This window comes from Diabrotica undecimpunctata, chromosome 5 (genome assembly GCF_040954645.1).
Source record: "Diabrotica undecimpunctata isolate CICGRU chromosome 5, icDiaUnde3, whole genome shotgun sequence".
NCBI classification, from domain to species: domain Eukaryota; kingdom Metazoa; phylum Arthropoda; class Insecta; order Coleoptera; family Chrysomelidae; genus Diabrotica; species Diabrotica undecimpunctata.
In genome coordinates this window covers 30,248,481-30,266,850 of record NC_092807.1, presented here as the reverse complement: position 1 = coordinate 30,266,850, position 18,370 = coordinate 30,248,481, and the positions used below count along the sequence as shown (strand labels likewise).

Sequence of the window (18,370 nt, the reverse complement as noted above, 5' to 3'; positions counted from 1 at the left end):
CGTGCATTCTCGCTACATGGCCTACCCAGTTCCATTTCAGTTCCGGTATGCGTTCCACAACATCAGCAATACTCATCCTTCTTAGCAGATCTACGTTTTTTATTCGGTCCCGCAACGTTACTTCCAGCATAGACCGTCCATTCGTCTCTGTGCTACTCAATTTCGAAACTGTAGTCTTGGTTAGAGTCATAGTTTCCGCCCCATAGGTTATGACCGGTAATACGCATTGGTGAAATACTTTTATTTTGAGGCTAATTGGTATGTTGGCTCTAAGAGTGTCTCGTAGTTTTCCAAAGGCTTGGCCAAACCACATATTTGTCATAAACTTAATTTTACTTTCTGAGGCCCACCTTCGAACATGCAAAGTCCAATTCATGTAAAATATCTGTGGCTTCTTCTAAATTATCTGTGATAAGGACGATGTCATCTACGAATCGGAGATGGTTAAGGTTTTCGCCGTCTATTGTTACTCCTTTGTGGTCCCAATTGACCATCTGAAAGGCATACTCTAAAGCCGTTATGAATAATTTCGGTGACAATGTATCTCCTTGCCTTATCCCACGTTTTATTTTAATTGGTCGGGTTTTATCGTGCATCTTAACATCATAGTGGCATTTTCGTAAATATTGTAAATAAGTTCACTATACCTATGGTTGATCCAGCTGTCATTAATTGCTTCTATAAGGCTGTGTATTTCGATCGTGTTGAACGCTTTATGAAAATCTATGAAAGTGAGGACAAGAGGTTTGTTGTATTCTATAGATTTTTCAATGAGTGTCTGTATGGAGGTAATCATTGGTACAATAATTTGAACGGAATCCTGCCTCCTCTCTCGGTTGGTAGAAATCTAATTTTTTCTCCAATCTTGATGTCACTAACCTAGTGAAGAGCTTGTGTATGTGGTTCAGCAGACTAATAAGTCTATAATTTTCTAGGTCCGTTCTATCTCCTTTTTTATGCAAAAGCATTGTTCCATTCTTTAGGCACCTCTCTTTGCTGCAAACATAGATTAAACAGTTTCCTCAATTTATTTAATAGCATATCTCCTACATTTACAATAGCTTCTATTACAATTCCATCCTCTCCTGGGGCTTTGTTATTTTTCATTTTTCTTAATGCTTGTCGAATCTCATCTACCTTTATCTCTGGCATTAGTTCGGAACCTTGATTCATGATCTTCTTTGAAATGGCCTGTTTGATCTACTCGTCTACATCCATATAGTTCCTCTTAAAACCCTTTGACGACCTGTATTAACTCATCTCTACGTGATATTATTTCATTTTGCTTGTTTCTTAATTTATGAATTTCGCATTTGCCATTCGTTAGCTTTCTACGTAGAACTTTTAGGCTGTATTTTCCTCTATAGTGCGTTTAATATTATCGGTTCTAAATTTCCTTAAATCTCTCCTGATTGCCTTAGAAACAGTTTTATTCATTTCTCTTAGAGTGTGGCTGTCTGCATTCTTATCGTTTGTCATTTGTCTTCTTTGATCTAGCAGCGTTTCAGTATATGGACTTATTTTACTGTCTGATTTTCGTCGTTAAGATCGTTCTCGGAAGTTTCATGCAGTAGTAGCTTATTATTGATATGTGCCTGATATTGGTTGATATCTAATGGGGGTGTCCAGATACCATGAGATTTATTTTTAATCATTATCTTCCTTTTTCTTTTTTTTTTGTTGATTTGGACTTTCGCTCGTATCATTCTGTGGTCACTGCTTGTGGTGAACTTGTTGAGTACTGTTACATTAATTATTTGTTTTTTGTCACTTAGGATGTAGTCGATTTTCCTTGTTCTAGCGTTTGTACTTTCCCAGGTCCATCTTATGTGCATCTTTTTGTGAAAGAAGCTGTTCATGTTGAATGAATTATTCTGGAGTAGAAATCCTAGTAGCGTTTCTCCTCGGTCATTTCTTCCTGGGGAACCGAATTTTCCCAAGGATAAATCCGTAAAATAGTTTCGAAACACAATTCAGATTTCTGCCTTAATCTGAGCCTTCTAAAAATTGCAAGGCAAAACAGACGTTGATAAAGATGTTAATAGAGACATGGGGAATCTAAAATTTGCATTCCACGACATGTCTCCTCAACTAAGCAGAAATCCTTAGCGAATTGGTTTCTTGTACTGATACAGAGTAGATCCGAATAAAATGAAAAAGACAGTCAAGATTTGATTTCACGTACAAAGCGTCTATGTATCTGTTTATACGTATTTCGCCCTAATAGGGCTCATCAGAACAGCTATTCATAGGCGTTCTCAACGTGAAAAATAAATCTTTTCTGTCTTTAAGAAGCAACACTAAAATGGCTTCGATATGGACGCAATAGCATCTGATAATAAATCCGTAAAATAGTTTCGAAACACAATTCAGATTTCTGCCTTAATCTGAGCCTTCTAAAAATTGCAAGGCAAAACAGACGTTGATAAAGATGTTAATAGAGACATGGGGAATCTAAAATTTGCACTCCACGACATGTCTCCTCAACTAAGCAGAAATCCTTAGCGAATTGGTTTCTTGTACTGATACAGAGTAGATCCGAATAAAATGAAAAAGACAGTCAAGATTTGATTTCACGTACAAAGCGTCTATGTATCTGTTTATACGTATTTCGCCTTAATAAGGCTCATCAGAACAAATATTCATAGGCGTTCTCAACGTGAAAAATAAATCTTTCCTGTCTTTAAGAAGCAACACTAAAATGACTTCGAAACGGACGCAATAGCGACATCTGATAATAAATCCGTAAAATAGTTTCGAAACACAATTCAGATTTCTGCCTTAATCTGAGCCTTCTAAAAATTGCAAGGCAAAACAGACGTTGATAAAGATGTTAATAGAGACATGGGGAATCTAAAATTTGCATTCCACGACATGTCTCCTCAACTAAGCAGAAATCCTTAACGAATTGGTTTCTTGTACTCATACAGAGTAGATCCAAATAAAATGAAAAAGACAGTCAAGATTTGATTTCACGTACAAAGTGTCTATGTATCTGTTTATACGTATTTCGCCCTAATAGGGCTCATCAGAACAGATATTCATAGGCGTTCTCAAGTGAAAAATAAATCTTTTCTGTCTTTAAGAAGCAACACTAGATTAAGGCAGAAATCTGATGTCGCTATTGCGTCCATATCGAAGCCATTTTAGTGTTGCTTCTTAAAGACAGAAAAGATTTATTTTTCACGTTGAGAACGCCTATGAATAGCTGTTCTGATGAGCCCTATTAGGGCGAAATACGTATAAACAGATACATTAGACACTTTGTACGTGAAATCAAATCTTGACTGTCTTTTTCATTTCCCAAGGATGTTTCTAGCTCTGCTTCTTTTACACCTATTTTTGCGTTGAAATCGCTACATAAAATTGTGAATTGAGTACGAAAGTCATTAAGCGCAGTAGATATATCGCCATAAAACATTTCGATTTCTTCGTCTGTATGGTCTGTTGTTGGAGCGTATACTTGGATAATTTTGAGTTGATATCTACTGTTCAGCTTCAGAATAAGATATGCCACTCTAGGTAATATACTTTGAACGTTTACTATCTTGTTCGCGTGGTTTTTATGGACGTGTTTTCAAAGTTTCACCTCTCTTTCTAACTTCGTCACCTGTGACATCCCATTTCATTTTATTATTTTCAGTTTCTATTTCTGTGAATCTCTCCTTGGACAGTAGACTTTTGGCATTGTATGTACACTAACGTCAAGAGTTATGGGGTTAATGGGTTTCTGTATAGTCAGTTTTTTGGCCCCTCCTTTGGGACAGACTGATAAATCAGCGTGAGATTTTGAACACATCCTACTCACCTGGGGTAAATCTGTATTTGTTTTAAAATTTGATATCGCGGTTTTAAGGGGTATATTGTCATTAAAACACCACGCCTGCCAGACCGGTTGGTGTATTATATTAATATAAAATATTAGATATATTAGGCAGAATCATCTAAGTAGTCGATCTAATATTTACATATTGTTTTATACAATTTGCTTAACCAGTAAAGTTCTTGAATAATTTCAGTTGGACATTTTATGCACCAAACGTCAAGACGTAGTATACAATCTCCTAGACTGGCCTACCAAAGCTAAAAATCAATTAGTTGTGATTTCAATAGCCAACACAATGGACTTACCCGAAAGGTTATTGATGAATAGAGTGACTAGTCGCTTAGGATTGACTAGGCTAACATTCCAAGCATATACTTTTAAACAACTGCAAGAAATAGTAACTAAAAGGTTATTTGGAACTGATAGTTTTAATCCAGACGCTGTACAATTTGTTGCAAGGTAAGGAGTTTTTAGTTGTTCTGTAATATTACATCGATGTGGATCCGCGTTCTTTTCAATATATTGGCATTTGTGACTCGATCTACCCAGATCATTGTCAATATTATTCTATAAGCCAACAGTTTAAAAGCTTCCAATCTGTTTGCTACATATTTCTTCAAGTTTCCATACAATAGAATACCGTAGAATAACACGTAGCATCTCAGTAGGCTTATTTTTAGCACATTTTGAAGCACATCATCAGCATAATATTAATCACCAAGTAATGTTACCCTGTAGTTTTCCTGTTCTCTGATGATCCAACACTAATGATAATAAATAAGGACTAAGCACTGAACCCTGATTCAATCCTAATTTCACATAAAATTTATCAGTCAGTCTCCCTCACACCCGCTCTAACGGTAGTTGTTACCCCCTAATACATATTACTAATACTCTCACAATTTTCACATATAGTTTAATAAACGCTCAAAAGTATTTTTTCCATCGCTTTTTATATCTCTTTCATGAACTAGTGTTTTATTATTTACGTCTCGAATACATTTACTTTGGCTCTCTTTGCTCTATGTTTGGCTATTTTATATACACTCCGCCAAAAAAGTATCGCATCACCTATGAAACTGCAAATTTTGTATTAAAAATAATTCAAAAAATTGATTTTTTTACTGTTGTTTTTGAAGTTATACTTCTATACGCGCGCTCCACGTTGGAAATTTATATGGGAGTGAATCTGTGAAATCATTACATATGTAAGATAATGAGTAAGAGAGAGACAGAAGATATATTTTCTCTCTCTTCCTCTCTCGAATATAAAAATGTTCCTTTTGTATATATAATTTAATATTATATATATTATATAAAGATATATATACATATAATATTATACATATAATAAAATATTTGTTAATATTATTATTTATGTGATATGTTTTGTATTATTTATTAAATGTTCATAATTATATTAGTCTTTTGTATTTCAAAATAATAATCTCAATACATCACTGTATGATCCAGAACTGTCAATTTTGAAATATCTTTGTGTCATGTCCTCGGTAGTATAGTAATCAGTATCCCCGCCTGTCACGCGTGAGACCGGGGTTCGATTCCCAGTCGGGGAGGACTTTTTTATTAATATTATTACATTATTGTCATTTTTAAATACTTATGAATATTGCAGTTTAATTTGTATTGTATTATTATATTAATAACAAAATAAACAATAAATTTTACTGCAGAGTAAAAAATTTTTGCATTCAACTCCTTTCATACATATATGAAAATAAAAATTTACATTTTCATCAAAATATTGATTCAATCCTTCATTGTTAGTAAGTTGTTATTAATTCTGTTTCTCTTTCTGCTATGTCTTACCTATAGAATTACATATGTAATGATTGTGCAGATTGACTCCCAAATAAATTTGTAACGGCGAATGCGTGTATAGAAGTGTAACTTCCACCGGGCGTCCCACTGGACTGCCACACCCGTTTTTTGTTTGTTTATTAAGTACGTAACAAGTATTAAAATAAAAATGCAGAATGTACGAAAAACAAAGGTTTTATTTAATTTATTTCATAAATTAGAAGTAAGCGCACAAACAGCATTGAATAAAAAAAATAAAAATCAAAAGTAATGATAATTTAGTAAGACGTATTGCCTCCTCTACCTCTTATAACTTCTAGACAACGTTGTGGCATACTTCCAATTAATCTTGTTAGATAATCTTGATCGATATTATCCCATTCTACGGTTAACAACCGTTGCAGGTCTTGAAGATTATGTGGCGTCACATTACCAGATCTCACCCTTCTGTAAATATGATCCCAAACATGTTCTATTGGATTTAAGTCCGGGCTGTGCGCTGGCCAATTCAAAACTTGTAAATTTACCTCTTGAAGGTAATCGGTAACGATTCTTGCGACTGTGGGCGTGCATTGTCATGCATTAAAATAAAGTCATTACCGATAAATGGGGCGTAAGTAACAACATGCATCTCCAAAATTTCTCTAATGTACCTATCAGCAGTTAAAGATCCTCCATCTAGCTGTACCAATTCGGTTTGACCCCTAAGAGATATTCCGCCCCAGAGCATAATAGATCCTGCTCCAAAGTTTGTCGCCGTTCTTCGGTTGCATTGAAAATAACGCTTGCCATCTCGTCTATAAACTGGTATTCTTCGATCCGAGATGTATAAACAAAATCTTGACTCATCCGTAGAGTATGTTACCCCAGTCGTCGATATTCCAGTTTACGTGCTCTCTTGCAAATGTTAGACGTGCTATACGGTGTTACCTTATAAGTCTCGGGCAGTGGCACCTACCCTGTCCCTAATTCCAGACTGTCTTAAGATGTGCCTAATAGTTTCTTAAGACATACATACATTTCGAGTCTCGGCTAAGTCATGTTGAAGGACTAAAAATCTATTGTCCACATGCGTAGTTACTCTTGGCCGACCTGTTACAGCTCGTCTTTCATAAAGACCAGTCTCTCGGTACCTTACTACCACTCGTGATACTGTCGACTGATTTACACCCACTAAATTTGCCACATATCTCTGACTCCTTCTTCGTCAATGAGGGAAATTATTCTAACCACTTGATCTCTCGTTAAATTTAAATTTATATTGTCACGATCTTCCATACTCAATATTTAATACGAAATTTTAAATTAAACGCAAACTGTATACTTTTTACAAAAGTAAAATAAAGACTGATAATATAAAAACCAGACAAAATAGCAATTAACATTCTTTTTTCTTGAACAGTAAGCTGTATTTACAAATTTCTTTTTAATATTTATTCTAGCCTTAATATTCTTAAGGGACAGAAAGAAATAATTTAAATTAACCAAATGCTGTCAGAAATATTTGTAATTTTATAAGTGATGCGATACTTTTTTGGCGGAGTATATTTTCGTCTTAACCTTTTTGGTGCCAAGTTATTATTATCGCGACATAACCGTCTTGTGTACAAAGTTTTTACTTACATACTAAACAAACGATTCCAACAACTAACTGAAAATATTGCCGTGGAATATCAAACCGGTTTCCGACAAGGAAGATCAGTTATTCACAGTGAAACAAATTCTAAACAGATCGTGGGAATACGACATTGACGTTCACAACATGTTCATAGATTTCAAACAGGCCTACGACTCAATTAATACACAGAAGTTATATCAAATATAGCATAGCTTTAACATCCCTCAAAAATACATCCGACTAGTAAAAACAACAATGGACTCAACAGCAACTGTCAAAGTACAAAATGAGCTCACTGAGAACTTTTCAATAGTCAAAGGATTAAAGCAAGGAGACGGGCTGGCACCAACACTATTCAACCTGACAATATGTGATAAGACAACTAAATATAGGAAGAAGTAATCTCCTAACAAATAAATCAATACAGATTGTCACCTATGCCGATGACATTAGCATTATGTCTCGCAGAACAGAAGAGGCGGCAGAAATATATTCACAATTAAAAACAGGGACAGGAGAGACAGGACTTACAATAAATATTCAAAAGACAAAAAAGCTAACACAGCCAAGAGCTAGAAGAAACAGACGCACAATTGAATTAAAGAACGATATTAAAACTGTAGAAAGTTTCACATATCTGGGAGTTGCATTAAAAACGGATGGAACAGAAAAACCAGAAATTTAAAGAAGAATATTAAGAGGAAACAAAGTTTATTTTTCACTCGCTTATGTGTTCGGCTAAAAAAACTTACACTGGAGATCGAAAATCGGGGCCTACAAAACTAGTTGGCCTATCAAACCTATAGTATGTTATTGATGTGAGACATAGGTGATGGCAGAAAACGAGTATGCAGATCCAGGTAAAACCATGAACTCTACCAACTGTTCAAAGGGACACCGATTTCAGAATTAATTAAACTTCAGAGATTTCGATAAGTTGGTTATGTTGTGAGAGTGGAGACTGAAAGATTGCCAAAAAGAGCCTTAAATAGTTAAATTGTAGGGCGCAAGACCAAATAGAAGGCCATGGAAAAGGTGGGAGGATGAAGTGGCAGCAGAGGCGCAAAATTTGCTAGACGTGAGAACCTGGAGATGATGGAGATGATTGGAGGCATAGTTTGAAGAAAGCCAAGGCTCGATTTGGACAGTAGCGTCAGCGGAGAGAGAGAGTGTGTCAAGTTAATCGTACAGTTTTATACGCTTCTGCTTTAGCTTTGGTTACTGCTTCTTTCGCTTCCTTTTTTGGAGATCTTTATCATGACTTATTTTATGGTTTCCTCAAAATCACGCATTGTCTATTATATCATATTAACGTATGTTTTTTATACCTAAATTTTACCATTGGCAACCTTATGATTTTGATCCGTTTATATTTCTCATGCTTTAGTTATATTGAATATTTCTGTTTCTTCACGTAATATTCATTTAATTATTAACGTTCCTATTTTCATGGTGCAGCTAAATAGTTGAATGTGACTAAATAGTTTTATTATTGCGGTTTTATAATAAAATCGTGTATGTTTTTTTTACAGAAAAGTTGCATCAGTATCAGGTGACGCTCGTAGAGCTTTAGATATTTGTAGAAGAGCTGCTGAGATTGCTGAATCTGAAGGAAAATCGCAGTTAGTAACAATGACACATGTAAACGAAGCATTAAATGCCATGATTACGCAACCGAAAGTATTAGCCATAAAACATTGTTCAAAGTTGGAGCAGCTCATTATGCAGTCCATAGTAGCCGAGGTAAATATTTTCTCTAGTTATACGTACAGTTTTTTTGATAACGCAAAAAATTTTTTTGACCAATATCAGATCGCGGTAGATGGAATAATGTATATAAATGTATCACAGTGAAATTGGCACTTTTGTAGTGAACTAAGAAATCGTAAGAGTATAATTAGTGTTTTTCCTTATTACAATTAATAACAATAGAGGGCGCTGCTAAATCTTGTCGAACTTATCCAGCTGTAACTAAGGTAATTTTTACCCGAAGTGTGTGGGACTCTTTGGAATTGCTATTTATAGGATTTAATTAACCAGTAATGTTTAATGCCTTCCCTAGATGACTTTATCACCAAATGCATGCATTTTTATACATTTTCTTAAAAAATTAAATGAAAAGTTGAATGTTTGTATCATTACTTTTGAAGGTCTAAAATAACTCAAAAATTGGCGGTGTAAGGATATCTTTATTCATTTTGAGGATAGAAATAATGGCAAAAACGAATTAAGACATATATATATCTAGCTTGCAAATAAAAAAACAGATAACTGCACCCACTATAGAATAAATTTTTGCACAAATAACGACGAAAAACAGATTTGAATACGTATTCCACTCCTAGTTGAGTATTATTATTGGATTTTTTTCTAACTCTCCTTTGAATTTTGTGTGCAAATGTAAAAAATTGAAAGGAAACAGCATTTTGATTTTCGTCACTTTGTGAATAGATTTCAATTTAAAATGGATGAAAAGGCAAAATATACGTTTTATCACTTTTTTATTGTGTGTAAGATGGTACAATAATTAATCATCTTTCTTTAATAAAGCCAAAAACTGTTCGATTTATTGTTAAGTAGGTTGAGTAGAAAATTATGAAATAAACGATTTTTTTATTATCTTACAAACGAATAAAGAGAGATCAATTCTGATATACAGGCAGTCTGCAGATGCAGATTATATAAGCCAGCCAGGCGGCACTAAAGGCACTGGAATCGAATCGATTTTTCACTTCTATTGTATGCACCATACCGGTATATATATAAATACTCTCATTCTCACGGTTACGTTGCAATAAATTCAGTATATCGAAAGTCGATCTTTTTACATTGAATAAATTCAATATTTAGAAAACCGTTCACTTTACAAAAAAATTCAGTGACCCAGGCTAAATTCAGTGGCTTTGACAGTCGGAGGCGGAGGAATTTTGGCGGAGGCGCAACCCGATTTTTTAAATAAAAAATGTCAATTTAATTGGTTTATCTGTAGCAGTAACAAAATTATTTTAACCTGGTATAACTCTCACTTGGAAATAAAATTCGACCTATTTCAGGATTTTTTATAAAGCTACCGATTTCAGAATAATGACTTTTACATTTATTTTATGGACTCTCACTCGCACTGTCAACCGGCAATTAGAGGTCCGGAATAAATTCAGTATATCGAAAGCCGATCTTTTTAGAACGGATTAAATTCAATATTTCGAAAATCCTTAACTTTAGAGAAAAATCCTTTTAAAGGGATCTATTTTTATTTCTACTTGGGCATTTCCCTATGTAATTTTTTTATTTTAACGTCATCTGTGTGACAGTAATGACGTCATAAATAGTTCTTTTTTTAATAAATGTGTATATTGTAATTTTTTTATAGCCCTTTTTCTATCCGAATTGTCTAATAAAGGCCTCTCCCATTTCTCGCCATTCATCCCTGTTGTGTGCTAGGCGTTTCCACATTGGTCCTGCGACTCTTTTGATATCGTCGCTCCAGCGCATTTGAGGTCTTCCTCCTGGTCTCTTCGCATCGTACGGTCGCCAGTTTCCGACTTCTTTGTTCCATCTACCATCTTCGACCATATTGTAATACATCATTGGAAAGTTCATGTAAATGTCTATTCAACCGTAGTAAAAGTTTTTAGATTTACCTCAAAAATAAGTTCGATGACGTCATCACGCTCACACGGATGGCTTAAAAAATATGAAACTAACCTGGTATAAGTCTCACACAAGTTAGTTTGGAACTGTCGACAGAATCTGATTCGAATAAGAAAAGTAACAAATTAAGTTTAGTCTGGGTGCCTGGACATACTGGTATTGAAGGGAACGAAAAATCGGACCTACGTGCCAGGGGAGGGGAAAAGGAAACGTTAATAGACCAATAACTTTCGTTGCCACATCCAAAAGAATTATATCGGACTGGGTGGAACCCATGAAACGTGAACAACTGGTACGAACAAGTGGGTCTTAAACATTCGAAGGCTTTTGTACATAAATATTCGAAGAAGAGATCCAAAAATCTTTTAAATATGAACAGACATGAATACTTTCTGTGTAACTGACCAGGATTGGATAGGATGACATTTGAACGATATCAATTCGGACCCTACGGATTCGTAGAAGTGTCACCAAAGGCCATAATAGACTTTATTAAAAAGGCTGGGCTAAAAGGACAACTTAGGAATGAACCACAATACGCATCTTAGGTCATGCAACATAACCTAAACGATTATAGATACCAATACACAATCTTCACCTTAATTTTAAGCTATTTTAGATCTTTAAAAGTAATGGTACATACTACACTCTTCAATTTAAAATGTCCAAGAAAATATAGAAACATTCATGTATTTAGTGCCAACTCTCTCCAATAAAGGCAGTTTAATAAAAGTTGCATCCTGCAAATCTCCAATAAATACCAATTCCAACTGCTCTTCCTATAGGTACTCAATTTGGGTAAAAATGGCTTCAGTTAGAGATGGATAAGTTCGGCATGATCTAGCATCGCTCTGTATCGTTATTATCTGCAATAAATAAGTAAAAGAAAAAGTTCAAGAAGCGAGATGTATCATTAAATAAGAAATTACATACATATTTATAGTTATAGCAAATATTTGAACTTTCGAACTAATTTCAATTTTTTTCCCCTCGTTTTGTCTGTTGAAATGCCTAAGATATTGCCGGAAACAATGTTGCTGGGAAGTAGCTCTTTAATTGGTTTCTTTATCGGCGGAAGCGTCAAATATTTATGGTATAGCATCAGACACATGCCAGATGATAGTGGACGATTTATATCTAGTAAAAATTTTCACCCTTTGAGGAAAGCATCGACTTTACTACTCTATTATTAGATTATGGTCGTTGTTTTTTTTTTTTAAACCATTTGTTATAAACCGATAGTACTTCAGCTAATTTCAAACGAATTAGCTACAAACATACAATATTTATTTTAAAGCAATTTAATCACCAATACATGAACATTAAAGAAAACGGTAAATTTTTGTAATAACAAATTAAAACTATTTGGTTTCAAGTCAATAACATAAAAAATTCAAGTGTAAAACGAATAATGTTTAAATTGTTTTTATTTATTCATGTTTTTTTAGTAGTCAGTGTTACCACCCGTAGCCCGAACCCTTATGCAAGCTTCAATTCGCAAAGGCGTGCTTTTAATCAAATTGTTAACATTTTGTTATGGTAGGTTATTCCATTCTTCAAGAGCAGCTTGTACTAGCTGTGCGGTATTTTGTGGATTATCCTGGCGAGCTCTAATTGTTCTTTTAAGCGTATCCCGCAAATGCTCCTAGGGTTAACATCAGGCCACTCCATTATCATGCATGAAAATAAAATTTTCGCTCATTGCACCTCTCCAGAGTCTAACTACAGGTTCTAGAACCAAGTCAACATACCTGAGAGCTGTACGGTTGGTTGGATGGAAATTAAAGGAGATTTTTTACCGATCATATCTCCCCAGAACGTGACACTTCCTCCTTTATATCTGTGAATAGATCTGGCAGTTTCCGTTCTTGTTTGTCTTCCTAGCAATCCAAGTACACGAACTCGTCGGTCATCTGCGTTTAGACAAATCCTGGTTTCGTCAGAAAATACCACATCAGGCGGTTAATCATGTGCTGCATGGATAACTCGGAAACATGTCTATTGCTGTATAGTCATTGGGCCCCAAGTCTTTTTCTTATCGTTTCAACTGAAACACTTACAGCTGTAGCTTCCAAAAGTTGCCTTTGGAGCTGCGTGTGAGAAATTGTTAGGTCTCGTCTAGCTACTTAAACAATGAAACGATCGTATCGATCCGTTGTTACTTTTTCGCGACTTTGTCTTGGTCGATTCCCAAGCGTTCCTAATTCCTGACACCTAGCATAGGTTTTTGACAACGCCCTGTGTTGCGCCTACCACTGCAGCTATGTCCGTCTGAGACATTCTTTGCTCCACAAGATCAATAATATTTTCCCTTTGCACATCCGTTAACCCCACATAAGGCATATTTTCGTTCAATTTACAACTGAAGCAAATAATCTATAACGTACCGAACTGTGTTATCTGATTGTTTTATTGGTTTGTTTATTTTCAATAAAAACCTTTATTTTTCGCAACAATAACAGGTTTTTTCAAAACAAATAGATATTGGTTTGAAATACATGGTAATTCCATATAAGTTTGGGTGTGTGTATCTTCCATTCCTTCTTGATACCCATTTTAGAATTTTGGAACTCTATGCCAGCGTAACTCTATGTTACCATATGTTTTTGGATTCATTGGGCCATCTCCAAAAAGTATGCTGTTTTGGATGTATTACCTCGCTCTTTAGTCTAGCGGTTGTTTTTTAATTCATTTGATACAATGTAATTGATGCTCACGTTCAGTTGTAAAATGCTTTCTTCTTAATCATAGTTAAGAATATTAGAAATAGGATCGAGGTTTAATAGGTAACTTTCAAGAAACATCAGACCACAAGATAATAGTGCAACCGAAAAATAATTTTACGACTCGAACTAATAATATCTTTTTATTTTTCTAGGTGGAGAGGACTGGGGTTGAAGAAACAACCTTCTGTGATGTATATAAAATGTTGGTGACTTGCTCAGCTATCGAAGGATTCAAAATGGTGTCGTCTACAATCGCCCAAAGAGCCGTTTGCAGATTAAGCGCTTCTAGATTAATTCTAGCCGATCAAAAATGTAATAATATTCACCAAAAAATTATTCTTAATGTTAGTATTGACGACGTGTATTACGCACTACAGAAAAATAACGGATAAACATTTAGTTTTTATCTTAATTTTTAAATATTATATACTCAGGATTTCAAATATTTAGGTAGTAAGTTTTACTGAATCAGAAATGTTTCTTTAAATTTTATGACACTCTTGTTACTTACATGTTTTGAAAACATGCGAAATATTTTGAAGTGAGTTTGTTCTGACGTAATCGAATTATTGTTAATAAATTTGATTTATTTTGTTTATAACTGTTGATAGATTTGACTGCTGCTTGACCAAAATTGATTGCTGTATGTTTTAATTAAAATTTAAGTAAGTTACACTTTTTTAAGTTTTCACAAAACTCAATTGACTTGGTTCAAGAAGTGCCAATGTTAGAAAACAGTGTCGTCTTTCCTTTCTTTATTATATCCATTTCATATGTATTTATTAAAGTTACTCCCAAGTATTGATATTCATTTGCTTGTTTTATTGAGTTGTTACTTATTCCCAGGTCTGCTGTGCTTTCAATGACCATGTATTGTGTTTTATCATAATTAATTTCCAGATTCTAGCTTTCAAATTCTTCTTCCAGCTTTTTTATCATGTAGACGATGTCGTCTTTGTCTTCTGATAAAATCCCATATGACCACATTTCTTGTTCCAGTTTTTTAGGGTTTCATCTATGTAAAGTTTAAATAAGCTTGGTGACCGGCAGCATCCTTGTCGAAGTCCTTTATCTATTTTACACTATTCCGAGTAGTTTTGTCCGACTTTTATTCTACATTCATTGTCTTGGTAAAGTGATTTTACGGCATTTATGTAGTTTGATATTTGATTTTTGAAAAAAATTCACTATTTTTACCAGGTATTAAAATTTAATACTTGGCAAAAACCAGCTTTGTATTTACCAAGTACATATTTCTTTCACGTGTGAGACGGCTATATGACAATATCTTGTTCACTATATTCAAGAAGGTTATACATCTGTGAAAGAGATAAAAAGGAGGAAAAGGAAAATTAAATCTTATTTTTTTATGTACCGAACAAATAATTACTCTTCGCCATTCTTCGGGTATTTGGTCTTCACTCCAAACTTTAACTATTCCGTCTCACCCAGCAGGTCTATCTGAAGAGCTAAAACTAGCGAAACACGTGTCATAGAATGGCGAGTTTGACGTAATGTGAATAATCCTCTTATATTAATGAACTATTCTATTGTAAATTTGAAGTATAAGGATAAGTCTGCGTGTTTATAGTGCTCTACAGAAATGCCGTCTATTCATAAAGACCTGTTAGCCTTGAGAGGTTTCCTTGTATTCCTTACTTCTTACGTTGAAGAAGGTCCTATTAGAAAGCACTGTTTCTTAACCTTTGAGGAGATAAAAGGTATTCCACTTTTGTGCAGTAAACTTTCTTATTTTGCTCTGTTCATTTAATAATCGGAATTCTTTCATAATCTATTGTTTTAACAATTCGTATTTTCCTTTAATGTACGTGTTACACAGAACCGTCGTGTGGTGTAAGACCTTATATGCCGTTGAGATTACCTGCCGCTTGCTAATTGTCTTTTGATATATATCCCATTGGTCACTAAATGTTAAGGTCTCAATTATTGTTTTTTCATTTTCGAAATAACTTTGATATTTTTCTATCTTTCGAGGATCTTTTAAAAATTTTATATTGTAGCCAGTATTTGTAGCATTTTTCTTTTTTGTACTTGAAATTCTTGCTCTTATTCCTGTATATTATATGAAGGACTGATCCGAATCTTTTAGCTCCGTGATACATCCATACTATTAGAGAAGTGCTTGGCTTCTATAAGGATGGGATCTATTTTGTTTTTTATTGCTCTATAATGGTGGTTTTTCTTTATACTGACCAGAATAAAAAGTCACATTATTTTCCCATTACTCACATTACTCTTTTATCGAAGGTCGAGCTTTCCAAACTGTTTAATTTTTTTTTTCAAGACAACTAAAATGTATTGTAATTAGTTTTATGACATTCGTCAATTGAAATGTCAATAAACGTACTTTAACCTTTAATTGTGGCTTATTCCCATTTAAATAGTTATTACTTTAAAATGCCACAAGAAAGTTGCTTCAGAACAATGGATTTTAAAGGTTATTTTGGATAATACGATATTGAATAAGGCATTATTAAATAAAATATTCCTGGAATTTATTCCAAAAAAATCAAATTCGGAAAATTTATATTCAAGAAATACTAATTTTACGGACAAAGTCATTTAATAATTAATAATTAGGACTTCCTTGGCCTCTCTCTTGGAGACATCAGCTATTTTTACGCTCCTGCAGGTGAAAGCCTTTTGATGAAAGCCTTTTGATGATCCCATTTTTAATAAAATGGTTGTTTACCAATCAGTAGTAACAGTTCTGTGATCTTTTAGTCGCTATCATCTTTTTGAAGACTTTCAAGAAGTTATGATTTTTGACGGATTTTCCTCATCTTGGAAAACGCCAAAACAACCGACTACCGTTTACGTGCCTCATATCAATAAATCCACTATTGGTTATCAGTCACGATTTTGTACACGTACACGATGTGTGTAAATGTTTTGCCAGTTTTTGACACCAATTCGGTTAAGTTATATTGTGTTCTTCAAAATCTATCATATTCAAAGGGAATATTTGTGTACACAATTCTTTCTGCAATTTTTTTTAATTGCTTTCTTTAAAGTTCCTACTTATGCCTCTGTTTTTCGAAGTCACATGTTGATATTTGCAGAAGTTTTCTTGACTGGCTGCCTTTTTTAGTGCACCTGCTAACATAAATTCCGTCACGTTTGAATTTCTACGCAAACATTTTCACGGTTTTATTCTATTTTTCGACTAGTTTATCAACTTGATAGTTCGTTGTAAATAAATATTTCAATTTATTTAGTTTGGCCAAAGGCGAAGAAACTGACGTTCGATTAGTGGTGCCCTCTATTTTACAGTATGCAAAACTTGACATATTGATTAATTAATTTGAGAAGAGTTCCAAGTTTATCAATTTTTTTAAACAAACGTAAAAATTTAGAAAATTATTTGTGATTTTTCTTTTAGTTTTTATTTATTTTTGAATTGTATATATTAGTTACAGAATTTTACTTTTCATATTTTATTTTTAGTACCTAATGATAATTTTCACTTGATCAGGTTAAGTTTGAGTCATTTTATTATTACCTGTTTTTTAAAGTACTTTCGTTTATTGTTACGGCCACGAAGTTTATTGTGATTCTCCTTTTTTTATTATTTTTATATTGAATGGTATTTAAAAAACAGGTTTTAATTGATTAGACGGCACTGTTTTATAAACAAAAAACCCGTCGAAAATTTGTATTTTACTATTTTGTAATATATTATTAACTTATTATTAGTAATGGTTTTATTGCCACTCGACTTTTTAACATTTCTGTTCACTCTGAACTTAATCAAACTATGTATAATAAACATACAAAAATAAAAACGGGATGTGGTACTCCGGGAGTGAACGAGGAGGAGAAGCATAGCTTTCCTATCATCTATGCACAAAGCAATCGTTTTAAATTAATTTTTTTTTAATTTTATTTTATTTCAATTTAAATTTATTTGGTTTTATTTGATTTGATTTCATTTTATTATTATTATTTTATTTAAATTTAATTGTATTTGATTTCATTTCATTTTATTTTACTAAGAAACATTCTTGCGATTGCGTTTACTACTCCACTTAGTATGTTTACTCCACTTCGAAGCTTCCAAAAACAGTTAAGTGGGTAATTGGGAAACTAAGGAGAAGGACGTGCATTTACAGAAAAAAAGACAGGCATTCATGCCTTTTAGTGCATAATACGAGGCCCTTTATACGCGTTTCGTCTACAACTCTCACAAAATAGTCAGTTAATAATTATTCATTCAAAGATTATTTTACCTGTATTATCTCTACTTAAATTTCAGGCAAGTACGCCAATCTTTCTTTTGTCTATGGCTTGTGCGGTACGGTACGGTAGGACATTACAGGGGTATTCCCGATATCTGTGACGTTAGGTACCAGCTCTCTTTTTCTACCCCGAGTCACGTAAAAACAAAACATTTACAAATTCGTGTAAGCTAGTCGTTGAAGGAGGTACAAGGTATCTTCTGTCTTGTGAAAGACTTGAAAGATAGTCAAAGTTAGATTTTAGTTAGAATAAATGTGTTAAAATCACCTCCCTCTTTATATTTATCGGCAGGCCAACATGATCATTCGAGTCGGATCTGATTAGATTTTAGGTAATTTGCTTATTTTACGTTTTCTGAAGTCCATAAAATGATTTTTATAGACTTTTATACAACCAGTAATATATTAAGTTTTTTAGCAACAGTTTGAGAAATTTGTCAAAAATGCTCTCGCCAAAATTTAAAAAATT

General features: G+C 33.8%; 1 protein-coding gene across 2 annotated transcripts in view; it reads left to right on the top strand.

Annotated features, from left to right (window-relative positions):
- LOC140441232 (origin recognition complex subunit 1-like) overlaps positions 1–17,349 on the top strand; it is a 49,134-nt gene extending 31,785 nt beyond the window's left edge. For both annotated transcript variants that reach the window (XM_072531820.1, XM_072531819.1), the window contains 3 exons: positions 4,020–4,285; positions 8,798–9,008; positions 13,795–17,349. In XM_072531820.1, the coding sequence (XP_072387921.1) occupies positions 4,020–4,285; positions 8,798–9,008; positions 13,795–14,034 (717 nt within the window). In that variant the 3' untranslated portion in view covers positions 14,035–17,349. The remainder of the gene's footprint in view (positions 1–4,019; positions 4,286–8,797; positions 9,009–13,794) is intronic.
- Positions 17,350–18,370: the final 1,021 nt, after the last annotated feature.